We start from the raw sequence: 13674 nt of genomic DNA, 5'->3' as shown, positions 1-13674 counted from the left end.
TATATACAAGACAGTCTCCATGTGACATGACTTCTTTATCTGCTCTCTGAACACGTCTGAGATTCACCTGAATGGGACTCAAGCCATATAGTTTTATGCTTTTGTCAGACCAGAAGCTAGTGTCTTTTTCCTGCAAGGAAAATTACTTAAAAAGGCAAGTTTAACTGGCTACACAATTCAGAGGTGCAACAAGCAGGTCTAGATATCCATAACAGCTATGCATTTACATGTGAAAGTTGTTTGCATTGCTGATGGGAAAGGAAGACATTGGTTTAGGGGCAAGGAGGGGAGTAAACAAAAGAACAAGGAAGCCACTTTTACTCCCACAATCTCTCTGCCTTTCAAAATGCGCTGTCAGCTTATACAACAGGTGGCTCAATCTCCAATGAGCTAATACCACTGATAGTTTCCTTTCTCTCACATCTCACACATCCTTGTAGCTTTGAAAGCAATCCTACAGAGTACACTCCAGTATATCTATCTGCAAGCCACAGATGATGACTGACTTCTGCATAAGAGCAAAACTATCATCTCTGAGTTGTTGCTTTCCCTTATAAGCTATTTCTACCAGTCCTGCAGCCTGTATTTCAATACCATCACATTAAGGTCACACCTGTGGTACAATTTTCTAAAATTTCAGCAGACGGATGCAACTCAAAGTTATCAGCAGCAGTGGTTACAAATAATGGAGGAATTTATGCATTGCATTTTAACATGTTATTAAGTTACTTTTCTCTTTGTTAACTTTTAAACCAGGTGATGAATATTCAAGTGCTGAGGATGACTGGAGCTGAAAGTTTATCCTCCTCTTTTAACTCATCCCAATTGAAATAAAAAGATAGCTTGCCATTTTACTCCCATATTCTTTGAGGGCATCTTTATAACATAGAAAAAACTTTGTATTTTCTTTTTTATTTATACAGACATTTTCTATGTCTAAGTGTAATCGGTTTTTGACATTCTATAAGCTCATGTTACTATTTGCTATTATTGTTTAATGTCCTCATTGTCCTATTTTTTAACTACATTGCACTTGTACACTTACATGCAGCTGTTGAAATATAATCAGCACTGAAGTCACTTCCTGTAAACGTTATTTTTGCTGCTACATATCAGACACTGAGCAGCTAACAAAAAGCCTATGGCTTTTCCATCATTGTAACCACATTTTAGCAGAAGAGCACAAAGTTTGATTTTGAGATCAACTGACAAGTGTTTCCTTAAGACAGCAGGATTAAGGACCACCTTTTTGCTTACTATGAATAACCTATCACAATGAAGAGTTTCCACTGAAACTGCATGACAAGCTCGAGTGGAAGTAGCATTTATGTTGTACATTATCTAGCTCCTTTAAATAAAAAAAAGAGGTATTTAGAAGAACAACAACAAGAAAAATACTAGCCTTTTATCATCACATCCCATTCTGGAATTAGGTGTGTGTACTAAGGGCATGTTAAGGAGTTTCTCCTGAGATTAGGCTTCAATAAATTTACTCCAGTTTATTCTCACTCTATCCGATTATGGTTTTCATTCCTAGTCTGTAATTATACTATTAGCTAGTAAACAATACAAGTCATTAAGAAAATTCTTCTCTTCCTTTCCTACTGTCTCACATGCTTTGTTTCAATAAAGCAGACTTCTAAATCACAATCAAGTGATTTCTGCATTAGAAGATGATCTGTACACTTATAGCATCAACTTTATTTCTAAAAGACTGTTTCCCTTCAATTCTTATACACTGCAAGTTTTATTGGAAATCTATGGTGGTAATCCTTCAGAATAATTTCTGTGGCTAGAAGACAGCACATAATAGTCGACATAATTACAACGGAGATGCTGCTATCTTGTTCAACTGAGACTACCATAACTGGAATATTCTCCCATAAACAGTGAGGATGTGAAGACACCACTCCTATAGATGTTCAAAGTCCAAATCTGTTCTAGGTGGTGCAGCTTGAAGCAAGGGCTTGGACCACATTATCTCCAGAGTTCCATCCCAATCTCCTATGTTGAGTGATCTTCTGCAGTAACTGACTAGAAATTTAGATCTGTATAACCAGGTCTCATTGAAGTCCAAGTATGAATTTAATGACGCTGAAGGGGAACCTGAGTGCTGCTGACAAAGGAAATCCTACTCTCTCTCCCTCCTCCACCGCTCTTTCATCTTACTCCATTTATCACCACCTATACAGCTTCACTTCCATCCTTATGTAGGCCCTGGATCCTCTAGAATATTGGTTGAGAAACTCAGTTCACTATCCTAGCAAAGGACATATACAATTTTAACTGCTGAATTATGAGCTCAAAACAACAAGCACCAGAGCTCATGCAAAGCAGGCAGCATGCATAAAGCAGGAGACTGAAGTGGGAGGAACAGTGAAATAGGACTCCTCCTCCAATCTAAGTTAGAGTTAAATTGATTTAGCCCTACCACGTAATTTCATCTCTAGCAATTTTTTAGCAATATTACTATCGTTACACTGCAGTCTAGCCAAACCTTATTACCAATGTTGCCTGACTCATCTTCCTTTGGTATATTCCTGCTGCCTCCCAAATCAAAATGGTTAAGCCAGAAGAAAACTATCTTCTTTTTCATAGCACTGGAATTGGCTCACTGCAGGGCCAGAATTACATCCAAGTTGACATAAAGTAGGTGGCAGAAATGCCTCTGAAAGTGCCATAGCGCAGGGATAGAGAGTGAACATGCAGTAAATAGTGGCAAGAAGTAAAACAGAAGGGTATGAAAATTCAGTCAAAAACCTTAAGACAGAAACTCATTCTGAATTGTGCTACCCTCACAACATTTTAGGAAAAATCTCTAAAACAGTTGTGGAGTTTTTTTAATATTCAAAATTACATTTTGCTGTAAAAGTTTTATTTTGCTTGACTATTCCTTTAAGGATCAGTGATGTCTTTTTATTAGAACTGATTTGTCATCATCTGGACTTCAAAGTTAGTCATGTCCAACTCTGCTAACAACATGACTTGCCAGCAGCAAGAACCAAGCACAAGCAAACATCCCAAAACACAAATGGTTAAGTTACTAACACTGAAAATGAATTATTAATTATCTTAAAGCATACTTCACCTTTTCCAGTTCTTTCGGTATCCGCATGCACGTGTATACTCTCTCTCTCCGCTCTGTATATTTTGCTTCATTGTGTTCAAGGAAGTAACCTCGTGTAAGCTCAGCACTGATGAATCTCAGCAATGAAAGATCTACATTCAGGAACACACATAAGCATAAGGTACTTCAGGTGTGACCTCCAAAGAGTGAGAAGATTCCTACATTTCTGTTACTTGCTGTATGTTTCATTTACATCACATCTAATCCTGAAGGTGTCTGCTGATCACAACAAGAATGTCAAATAACTTGGTACAGAAGGAGCTGTATGAGAAGCAAGTCCTATGCTCTTCCATTCCTATTGCCTTCCAACAAACAAGCTGCTTCTCAAAGACAATAATTTTCATCAGACATCCCACTTTTCCAAAACATTACTCAAAGCAGTTACACTGATTGCAATATGCTGAGTGGATCTAATCCTTTAATGCACTGACAGCCCTCCTAAATTTAATAAACTCTACTTCAAATTTCTTAAAAATGATTGTCTCTCTCAGCAACACTAGTGACTTGTTCTTTATTTTAAAGAGCAACTTTCTCTAAGAACAAAGCATTCATGAATACATGATCCCAAGGCATTCAGTTCACAAGCAGTACAACCATGCTCATGTCCTGTTGACCAGACTGAAGTCTTCCAAGACTAAAAAGCCATCAAGCACACACAGGTTTTCTGCATTGTAATGGTTGTAAGCAAATAAGCCAAAGGCTGACTGGCCAATGTTAACTCATATGTCTTCTAAAAATGACTGTGCACAACAGTCTTGCAAAATGAAATAAAACATGAAATGACGATTATGAAAATTCAGGTTGTCAGCACAAGGAGGTTGAGCTTAAGCTTCAACAGTCATGGACAAGGTCTGATATTATCATCTCCTGGTATCATTTCAGAAATGACAGAACACTTCAATGAAGTTTGACACTTCTGGTTATTACTGAGATTTAACTATAGAAACTCTTGTTGTTCACATAACACGCAAAAGAGGGAAATCACTTATCTAGACTGACAGGTGAAAAGCTACAAAGTGTTTATAAGGACACAAGAACACGCTCATAAAATGTAAATTCAGATTTTAGCTAAAGTCTTAGTGACTAGTGTGGAGAGGGCTGTGGACCTTGCATGGTACAATGCTCCACACTTTTGAGGGGATGAAGAAGCTGCATAACACATCCTTAGTAAAACAGCTTAGACAACAACTGTTAAGACTGAAATGCAAGTATAGATCATATATGTGAAGTGTTCACATAAAACTGTCCGAGATAGTGGCTTCTCAATACGGTTCACATTGAAGATGAAGATCATTAGCTGGAAGAGTGGCCAGAAAATTACAAAGAATTCTAAAGCAAAGAAGGAATCAACTTAAACAGAAGTATAAAAGAACCGGAAGAGGCAGAGTGTGCTTATAACCTGCACCGCCTTGGGTAGAGGGCACGAGTATTCTGTGTATGTCTAGTATTGTGATTCATCATATGGCTGATACTGATCACTTTAATGCGCTGACTGCTAGTTAATTACATATTGTCAATAAATCATTTAAATTATTACTTGCTTTCAGCTGCAGTTTTCCCCCTGTATGAGCTTGTTAGGATAGTGATTTTGATGATTTATATATTACTGATCTGCTTCTAGGAAGCAGGCCAAACCTACTGTAAGCCTTAGAAGTATTTATTTTAAAAATAAACAAACCCAGCAGGTAGTTTAATGAGTAGTAAAAAATCTAATATTTACACGTAAAGTTTCAATCAAAGTTCTTTCTAGTGAAATAAGGCAGAAGCTCATGCCAGGAAATCATCATTCGGATCTCTTTCAAGCTTGATTTCTGGAGTCTTCGTTTGCAACGTTTGCACTTGTACCTTTTCAGTTTTTCTAATTATTTCTTGTTTAAGAAAGTTAAAAGTAATAAGATATAATCTGAGATGTAAACATACTAATTAACTACTCTGTTAACTGCCCAGGTGTATTTTCTTCCACCTCAGATAGGTGACCTTCTTAAAAACAACGCATCTCAACATTTGAAGTTTCCTGCAAAGTAAATATACGCATACGGGCAACCACCATGGAGTAACTGACAAGTTCCTTCTGGGTTCCTTCCAACCTGACATAGTCCATGATTTTAACTAATGAGCTATTTGTTCCCACTTCTCCTTATTTCATGGGCCTTCTGCTTAAAAATAAGTAATTTTAAGTTTCCTCCACCCGGCTACACTTTCATGCCCTAGATATTAAGAGAAAAATCACTCCTCATGACTGAGGTTCATCAATACACAGGCTCCAGATCAGGACTGCAAAACAATCTCTCCAGTGAGAGGGAATGCACTGAAGCACTTGGTCCCTCTACCTCTTTTCTGAGCCCTTACTGCCTCCGAGCACCAGCCTTAGTTCTGTGCCAGCTGTGAAACACATCAGTGGCTGACCCTGCACGAAAAACACAGTAAGTAAAAGAACAGCATGAGACTCTAGGCAGGACAGAGTAATAAATCACTTGATAAACACCTTAATTCTGCTATTAAAGCAAAATTCTCTTTTAAAAATAAGTCAGGAAGTTTTAGACTGTGGCCTAAGTTTAAACTGTTCTGATAGCACACTCTAAATGCTTGAAAGTATTCTCATTTATCTCCCTACTTCAGTACAGAAAAGCCCAAATATCTTAAAAATGTAAAAAGGCACTAACTTCGTTTAGGTAAAAAGATAATGATTTACCTAAGCTATACTTCAGTGCACAGTTATACAAAGGATAACCATTAACCAGAAATGGAGAGGAAAATTTGTGCAAATGTGAAATGCACTGCACCTCAGTAAGTTTCTATTGTTATATAATAATAACTTTAACCCTAAATGCAACAGTTCCTGGCACTCACTTGTACTGGTCTTGTTTTACCACCATGAAAAAACTCATTTAAAATATAGCTACATTAGATAAGTTTCAATTTTCAGTTGCTCTATCAAGAACCCTGTTCTTCTCATGTTGTCTTGTCCTGAAGACTTAGAGACTGCCAATGACTTTAAACTACTTTTTCATTGAAAATAATTTGCTGAACCATAGTTCCCCACCCATCTGCAAATAACAATTTCCTTAATTTTTATCAAGTTGTTTGTTCAGATGTCTTTCAGGCACATCAGTATGTATCTTGACCATTTTTTTTAACCACAGAGCAATTCAAAACACTACAGTTAAGACAATTCCTCACAACTACAGAAATGATATCAGTTTCATCACCACCACAGAACTGTAGTCAAAGATGCTGCATGTCCTATGACACAAGACCGCAGAAACAGTCATAGCATCTGTCAAACTAGAGGGAAAGCATTCAACTGTTGGCAAACTATTTAACTTCAATCCTAATTCCTACTTTTTATATTTTTTTGGTATTTGGTAAGACTCATGGTATCACATTCAAGCCAACACTGAGGCAGAAAGCCTGGAAATTTGAATGCCACTTTGAGTCCTTTCCAGATTTTCTACCAGCCATACAATTAAAAATATGGCACTAACAAAGTTCTTTATAGCCTTACAAACGATTATCTAACCCTGCCACACCAAGTGACAATTTTAACAAAAAAGGCAGGACTATTTTCAAAAACTACTCAGTAGATACTTGAAATAACCAGTCCAAGTGTAAATACAACCACTGCCGCAGATCGATAGCGAAGCCCTGAACATTTTATCTTATTTTTCCCTATAAATTCCTCAGTTAATAAAACTACATTCAGTTTAAAAGACTTCTAATAATCTGCAGACAACTTTTGCTCTAACAGCACCGTTATTTTCAGCAGGAGAGACAAAGACCGCTGTACTCAGTTATGTGTATGTAACAAGAACCGTTTAGACGACGAAGCATATCTCGTATCGAAGGCGAGGGGGCCGGCAGCTCCTCGGCCCCGAGAGCAGAGGTAAACATCGGGCTCAGCTCCGAACCCCACATCTCCTGACAGAAACCGCTGTGTGACGCGCCCGCTGGAGTCACTCCTTTACAAGTATCAAGGCCTAACAATCTTAGTTTCAACTTCGGTGCATAACAACATGGGTGATGCCCATGTTGTTAAAAATCCTCCCGATGATTACGGTTAACATGCTGCGCGACAGGGCACCGGGACATCACTACCCGCCTTCCTCAACGTGCCCGAGTGGAAAGCAAGGGCACAACCAGCTCACGGCGAGGGGCTTCCTTTCACTGACAAGGACTCAGTCTCTCCAGAGCAAGGAGAGAGGCGGCGGCGAGACCGGCGTGAAGTTCCCCACCTGACCGGCCGTTGAACGCTGCCCCTCCCCAGGCCCGGCAGGTCCCGGCGCACTTTTCGAAGTCGCTCGCCCAAGTTTGCAGGGGCGGGCGAGAGGCTGCGGCACTCACTGCAGCGCCTCAGCACCCAGCCTGGCCCCGGACCCTCCGGCAGGCCAGGAGAAGCGAGTGTTAGCAGGACGCCCTGCAGGCGCCGCCCGCCCCGGGCAACACCGCCACGGCCACCGCGGTTTCCCGTGGGGGCCGACCCGGCCCGGGGGATGACCCTTACTGCCCTCCACTCGCCTCAGCCTGACGGAGTAGCCCCCTTCACGCCCCGCCGCCGCTCCTCACCCGAGAGGCTCCGCTTCTTCTTCCTGCCTCGGTCGCTTTCGTAGAAGCCCAGAGTCTCCGTTCGCTGCTGCGGAGACGGCTGCCCCGGGCCGGCGGCAGGCGGCCGTAGCTCGCTGCTCCCCCAGAGAGTTTTCGGCTCCCCTCGGCTGCTCTCCTGCTGCTCCGGGGCCGCGCCGCGCCGCCCATCCCCGCCGCTGCCCGGCGCGGCGGTGGCAGCGGCATCGGGAACAGCGGCCATTTTCGCCGCCACCAGCGCCCCCGCGCCGCGCGCCGCGCCGCGCCCCTGGCGGTGACTCATCACCGCGCGACAGTGCCCGGCCGCCGCGCGACTGCCCAGCGCGCGGGTGGGGGCGGAGGCAGGGGCGAGGCGGGCACGCGGCCATCTTGCCGCGGCCCCTCGCACTTAACCCCTCGGTTGCCGGGGCCCCTGCGCTCGAGTCTCGCCTCCGCACATCTTCCCCTCCCCAACCTATGCAGCTTTCCCTGGTCTTATAGCTACTGCTGCGGACAGAGATGTGTGTGTTGGGGGAAGGATCCAGCGGGGCCTCCGCTGTCATCATAAGAAATGTGTGTAATGGTCATGGGGACAGTATTTCAAAACAGCAGCAAATAACGCGATTAGCCTGCTTTGCACCGTGCAAATAAAGACTTTGTTTGGAAAGGGAAAGCGGAAGGTGAATGATTAACTCCAGCCGACAGTACTTCAATGATCTGTGTAAACACGTGGTGGACTAGACGGGCCTCTTGAGGTCACAGGCTCTGTGCCCCGGCTCGTGTAACCCTTCCCACAAGTGGCTTCTGAGGAATTCACCGCTGCCAAACTGACCTGTGCCATGGATGTCTGCTGTTGTAGCCACCTGGCTCACACCAAGCTCAAAAGGAAGGCTGCTCTTGCAGCCATGTGGGTTGCACTGAGCTCACAATGTGCCGCTGAGCAAGGGCCACAGGCTGGTGCTCAAGGAGCCTGCAAAACTCAACAAGCTCTGTCAGCTCAAGAACCAGGGTCTGAAATCTTGTGATTCATGAAGTGCTGAGGCTGGAAATGCTGTTAGTTCCTGGCAGATGATACTGGCAGTGATAAAGCTTGTCAGAGGCCATACTAGTGAAAAATACTTGTTCTTGTCCGAAAGAGCTTATAATTTATAGAAGAGTAAGCATGAATATGAGAAGCAGGGAGCTCAAAGCACTTGTTTGCTTCAGAATTCACATGGGCATGAGGACAAAATACCTGGCATGAATTTCAAGTGCAAAATCTCCTTCACATTCAGTTCTTGCGTTCTTATCATGCATTCAAAGGCCAAATCGATCAGCTTAATATTTAGCCACTCATTCTGGGAAAACAAAGAGTGCTTTCTTCTTTCCTTGGAAGGCCATAGTAGTTTTTAACTCTTAAGTTAATTGTACAGTTATCTCAAAGAGCATTTCAGGCTTTGGATAGACTAGATGTGCTCATTTTCATTGCCCTTAGTGGTTCTAAATGCCTACAACCCAATAAGATTAATCCAAGTCTTGATACTTTCAGGCAGCAGACCACTTTTCCAAGGTGGTCATAATGTGTAATGGAATATCATTCAGGGACCTAATAGTGGTAACTACTACACATTGTCAGTTTGGGCTTTCTTCTCCCATCTTCCCTTTGTGGATGTAAAAAGCAGTTGGAAAAACAGGATGCAGAACAAAGAGCTCCGAGAACTTAAAAATTTCCCTCAGCTCGAGTGCTGTTGTAATCCATGCAAAGTTACATGCCACCCTGAGAGGTATTCTGCTTTTGTATATAAAAGCTATACCCATGAGATGCATAAAAGCATCCATGAGATGCATTGTATGATATTTAAGGACCAGATTGTCACAACCATGCTATCAGTCTTACCAAAATGAAGGAGTTTGCAGGACCAAGCATCATCTACCAGCAGCTATGTTCTTCTTCCTACAGATCCACTGAGAAGCTGCCTAATGAACTGCTGCACCAGTGGTGACAGTGCATACATTCAGGGGTTGACCCAAGATAACCTTGCTTAGTTTGACCCAAGATAACCTTGTTTAGTTTACAAGACCTTCCAGTCTTCTGCTCTAAGTAGTTCAGCTGAAGGCATGATAATAGCATGATTGCAAAATGGTTCATTTAAGAACCTAATTATATTTTTGACACTTCAAAAGCATGTTGAGGCAACTACCCTCAAGTTTCTACTCACAGAATTTTTCTCTATATTTTTTCTTCTGTACTTTACATCCACTTTGTAACACATTATTGGGTGGAAGTTTAATGTATTCTTTTCTACGTACAAAGATGTGTGTATTTTAACTATTGCATGGGATATTTCAGTGCAGTGGACACTTCCAGGTCAGCCCAACTGCAGCAAATTCCAGTCTTTGAACTAGCTAAGTCAGAGGAGAAAAGTTGTTTAGTGAAAAATGTTATCAGTGTTGATGTAGGAAGTAGTGCTTCATTACCATATCCGCTGTTGGGAGTTATCTGAGACCATCTGCTGTTTGGGCACCAGAAGCTGTGTTTTGTTGCTTTCCATAGCTTATCTGCTATGAGACATACTAGGGAGTGACTCTGCAGCAGGTCAGAATCCACTTTGCAGTTTCATTAACATTCACCCAATCTTTTTCATGAACCAATTTTATTGAACAAGCCACAGTCCTATCTATGTTGCCACAGCCAGGGTTTCACTTTTTTCCCCAAGAGATAATTAGCAGGTGGGGATGAAAGGGAGGATTGTTTCAAAATAATGACTGTCTCCAAAGAGAAAAAGCAGTTTCATTCATACAAAAGCAAAAAACATTAGGATAGTCATACAGTGAATACAGACTGGGAATTAAGAGTTACTTGAATTTTATTACAAATGTCATCACTGCGGATCTTTGTGGCTTTGTGCAAGCTACTTCATATTTTGCCTTAAATTTTCCATACTTTCCATACAATGTTTATGTACAGGTAATGTATCTTATATATATTCATCACTGACAGATTTTTGCTAAGTTGATATCAGGAAAGTTTATTCTGGCACAGTCTGGCATTAGAACTTCTATAGTGTGTCCAACTCAGTTGTGCTTTAGTCCCTGAGCACTCATTGCTGCAGCTACTCTGTCAAGTCATAAGGGTGGTCTGTTCCTAAAGAACATTTTTTCATGGTATAAAACTGCTCCTTTTTGGTAACATTGTGGGTTTGTTTCTTTTTTTCCCCTGCAAGACCCAACAAAAGCTCATTAAGAAGAAGATTTAGAGAGTGGATAATATTTTTTTGGTCGTGCTTTTTGCTGGAAGAACTTTGTTGTCTTTTCAGACTTTGCCATCTATGTTCTTTACTTTCACCAACTCGTATATCCCCTTAACATAGATTGTCTATCAGTGAAGTGTGCTTAAAAAGGTGTCAAGTAAAATCTTTTTGGAGAGCAACATAATCAGGGAAAAAAGTCTGTCAATAAAATCATATCTCATATGAGAAGTAAATTATAGACATAGGTTAGGAAATGGGAAAGAAGACTAGAGAAAAATGTGGAAACTTAGCATTCTGTACAAAGCAGAGTAAATGAAACTGGAGAATACATTAACTACCAAGAAAGAAGAGGTGGATGTTAAAGTGATGATAATAACAATTAAATACTCATAGCTGTATGGAACAGTAATGCATAACTACAATACTCATAACTATCTAAAAACATCTGGAATCTATCTTCTATTGTAACCTTTTTGTCAGTGAGGGTTGAAGTTCTTTAGACTTTGGCATATTATTTTAAAAGGCTAGATACTAGAAATGTCTGGTTTAATTTCTTAAATCTCCTGCAGGAATTATATTGAGTTTTAGTCTTCAATTTGATTTTCGATAATTCTTCATTTTTAAAAATGTCCTCTCTGAGCACATCTTCTGGGAGGAGGCAAGGTAACAAAAGTCATGATGAGCACAAAGTGCAATAATGCTGATTTTTTTCTTTTCCACAATAAAATATTTTCAGGCCATTTTGTCGTATAAACAAGTTATTTTGTATTTGGTTTGTGGCTTTTAGTTCCAGTTAGTATGTGGGTGCGTATTCATTCTTCTACTAAAAGCAATGCATCTCTTAGCAACAACTGATATTAACAAACTTAGTTCTACATCTTTCAGAATCACAGCTGTCACATATTTGCAAGGTAGAGAAGTATTGGTTGGAAGTATAATCTAATTTTGTCTTAGGCAGTTCTGTTTGGTAGCTGAAGTTAAAAATATCTGTTTACGCCCACAGGAGAAAAATCATGTAAAGATTCTTTCTTCCATTTTATGTTCAACGTTTAAGCAGCACATTAATTTCTGCATAGGTTAATCTTCACATACGAAAAACAATCAGTACAGGAAATTGTTGTGTAGACACTAGCACTCTATGTGTTTAATTTATATATTTTTTTCATATCTCAATATAAAATTTACAGTGCTGGAGTTTATCATATGTTTTCCCTGAATTGTAGGCTCAGTAAAGATTAGATTGACTCTTAGGTAAGCTAAAGACGTTACTCAATATCAGCGTATACTTGAATAATGCAAGTACAAATCATGTTATGCAATACTACAGTACCTGAAATTCGGGTTTGACTCCTCACTGGTACGTTTCCATTATTTGTTTGCTTTGGATACTATATTATATAGCACAAGAAGTGCTGCACAGTTAAGATCAGTGGTGCTTTCCAGTGACAGTGTGATTTTCCACCCCTGCTATCTTTGAAATATTTGGAAGAAATAATTCTTTTGAGATACTTTTATGTCACATCTTGCCCTGGCACCATAATTGCAGAAGGACTGATGGACAGAGGTACAGAAAGTCGGTTCAGTATGCTAGGTTTTTTAAATCATGCTCACATTATCTTAAAAAGAAATTTCATTATATTCTTTGATCTTTTTGTTAAGACTTCTAAGAGTTCCCTAGTGTAATATTTATAGCTCTTTCCCTGTAAATTATCTTAGAATAATAGAATCGTAGAAGGGTAGGGGTTGGAAGAGACCTTTAGAGATCATCTAGTCCAACCCCCCTGCAGAAGCAGGGTCACCTAGATCAGGTCGCATAGGAACATGTCCAGGTGGGTCTTGAAGACCTACAAGGAAGGAGACTCCACAACCCCTCTGGGCAGCCTGTGCCAGGGCTCCCTCACTCTCACGGTGAAATAGTTTTTTCTTATGTTTAGTGGAACTTTTTGTGTTCCAGCTTCATCCCATTACCTCTTGTCCTGTTGCTAGCTACTATAGAAAAGAGGGATGTCCCAACCTCCTGACACCCACCATTTAGATAGTTATAAATGTTAATAAGATCTCCCCTCAATCTCCTCCAGACTAAACAGCCCCAGTTCCTGCAGCCTTTCCTCATATGAAAGATGCTCCATTCCCCTGATCATCTTGGTGGCCCTGTGCTGGACTCTCTCCAGCACTTCCCTGTCCCTCTTGAGCTGAGGAGCCCAGAACTGCACATGGGACTCCAGATGAGGCCTCAGCAGGGCAGAGTAGAGGGGGAGAAGAACCTCCCTTGACCTGCTGCCCAAACTCTTCTTGATGCATCCCAGAATGCCATTGGCCTTCTTGGCCACAAGGGCAAGTTGAGATTTTCAACTTATTTAGCTTATTATCAATCAGGACTCCCAGGTCTCTCTCTGCAGAGCTGCTCTTCAGCAGTTTGACCCCAAGCCTGTACTGGTGTATGGCGTTTTTTCTTCCCAGATGCAGGACTCTGCACTTGTCCTTGTTGAACCTCATGAGGTTCCTCTCTGCCCAACTCTCAAGCTGGTCGAGATCCCGCTGAATGGCAGCATAGCCTCTGGGGAATCAGCCAGTCCTCCCAGTTTGGTGTCATCAGCCAACTTGCTGAGGGTACCCTCGGTCTCCTCATCCAGGTCGTTGATGATCTTGAATGTTTTATCACTTCTTCTGTGTGAGTTAATGACAGACTTTTCCTGACCATAATCTGGTCTCCATTTTTCAATGTCAAGATTTCTTTGGGATTTATATCTTGAGCAAAAT

General features: G+C 41.2%; 1 protein-coding gene across 1 annotated transcript in view; it reads right to left on the bottom strand.

The window, feature by feature from the left end:
- Positions 1–7954, bottom strand: part of TAPT1 (transmembrane anterior posterior transformation 1) — a 47589-nt gene extending 39635 nt beyond the window's left edge. The window contains exons 1-2 of the mRNA XM_061992342.1: positions 7691–7954; positions 3089–3219 (exon numbers count right to left, since the gene is read on the bottom strand). Of these exons, the coding sequence (XP_061848326.1) occupies positions 3089–3219; positions 7691–7928 (369 nt within the window). The 5' untranslated portion in view covers positions 7929–7954. The remainder of the gene's footprint in view (positions 1–3088; positions 3220–7690) is intronic.
- Positions 7955–13674: the final 5720 nt, after the last annotated feature.

The sequence above is a fragment of the Colius striatus genome, chromosome 3 (assembly GCF_028858725.1).
Source record: "Colius striatus isolate bColStr4 chromosome 3, bColStr4.1.hap1, whole genome shotgun sequence".
Lineage (NCBI taxonomy): Eukaryota > Metazoa > Chordata > Aves > Coliiformes > Coliidae > Colius > Colius striatus.
The sequence above is the reverse complement of the archived record's forward strand: the minus strand, read 5'-3'. Positions and strand labels throughout refer to the sequence as shown.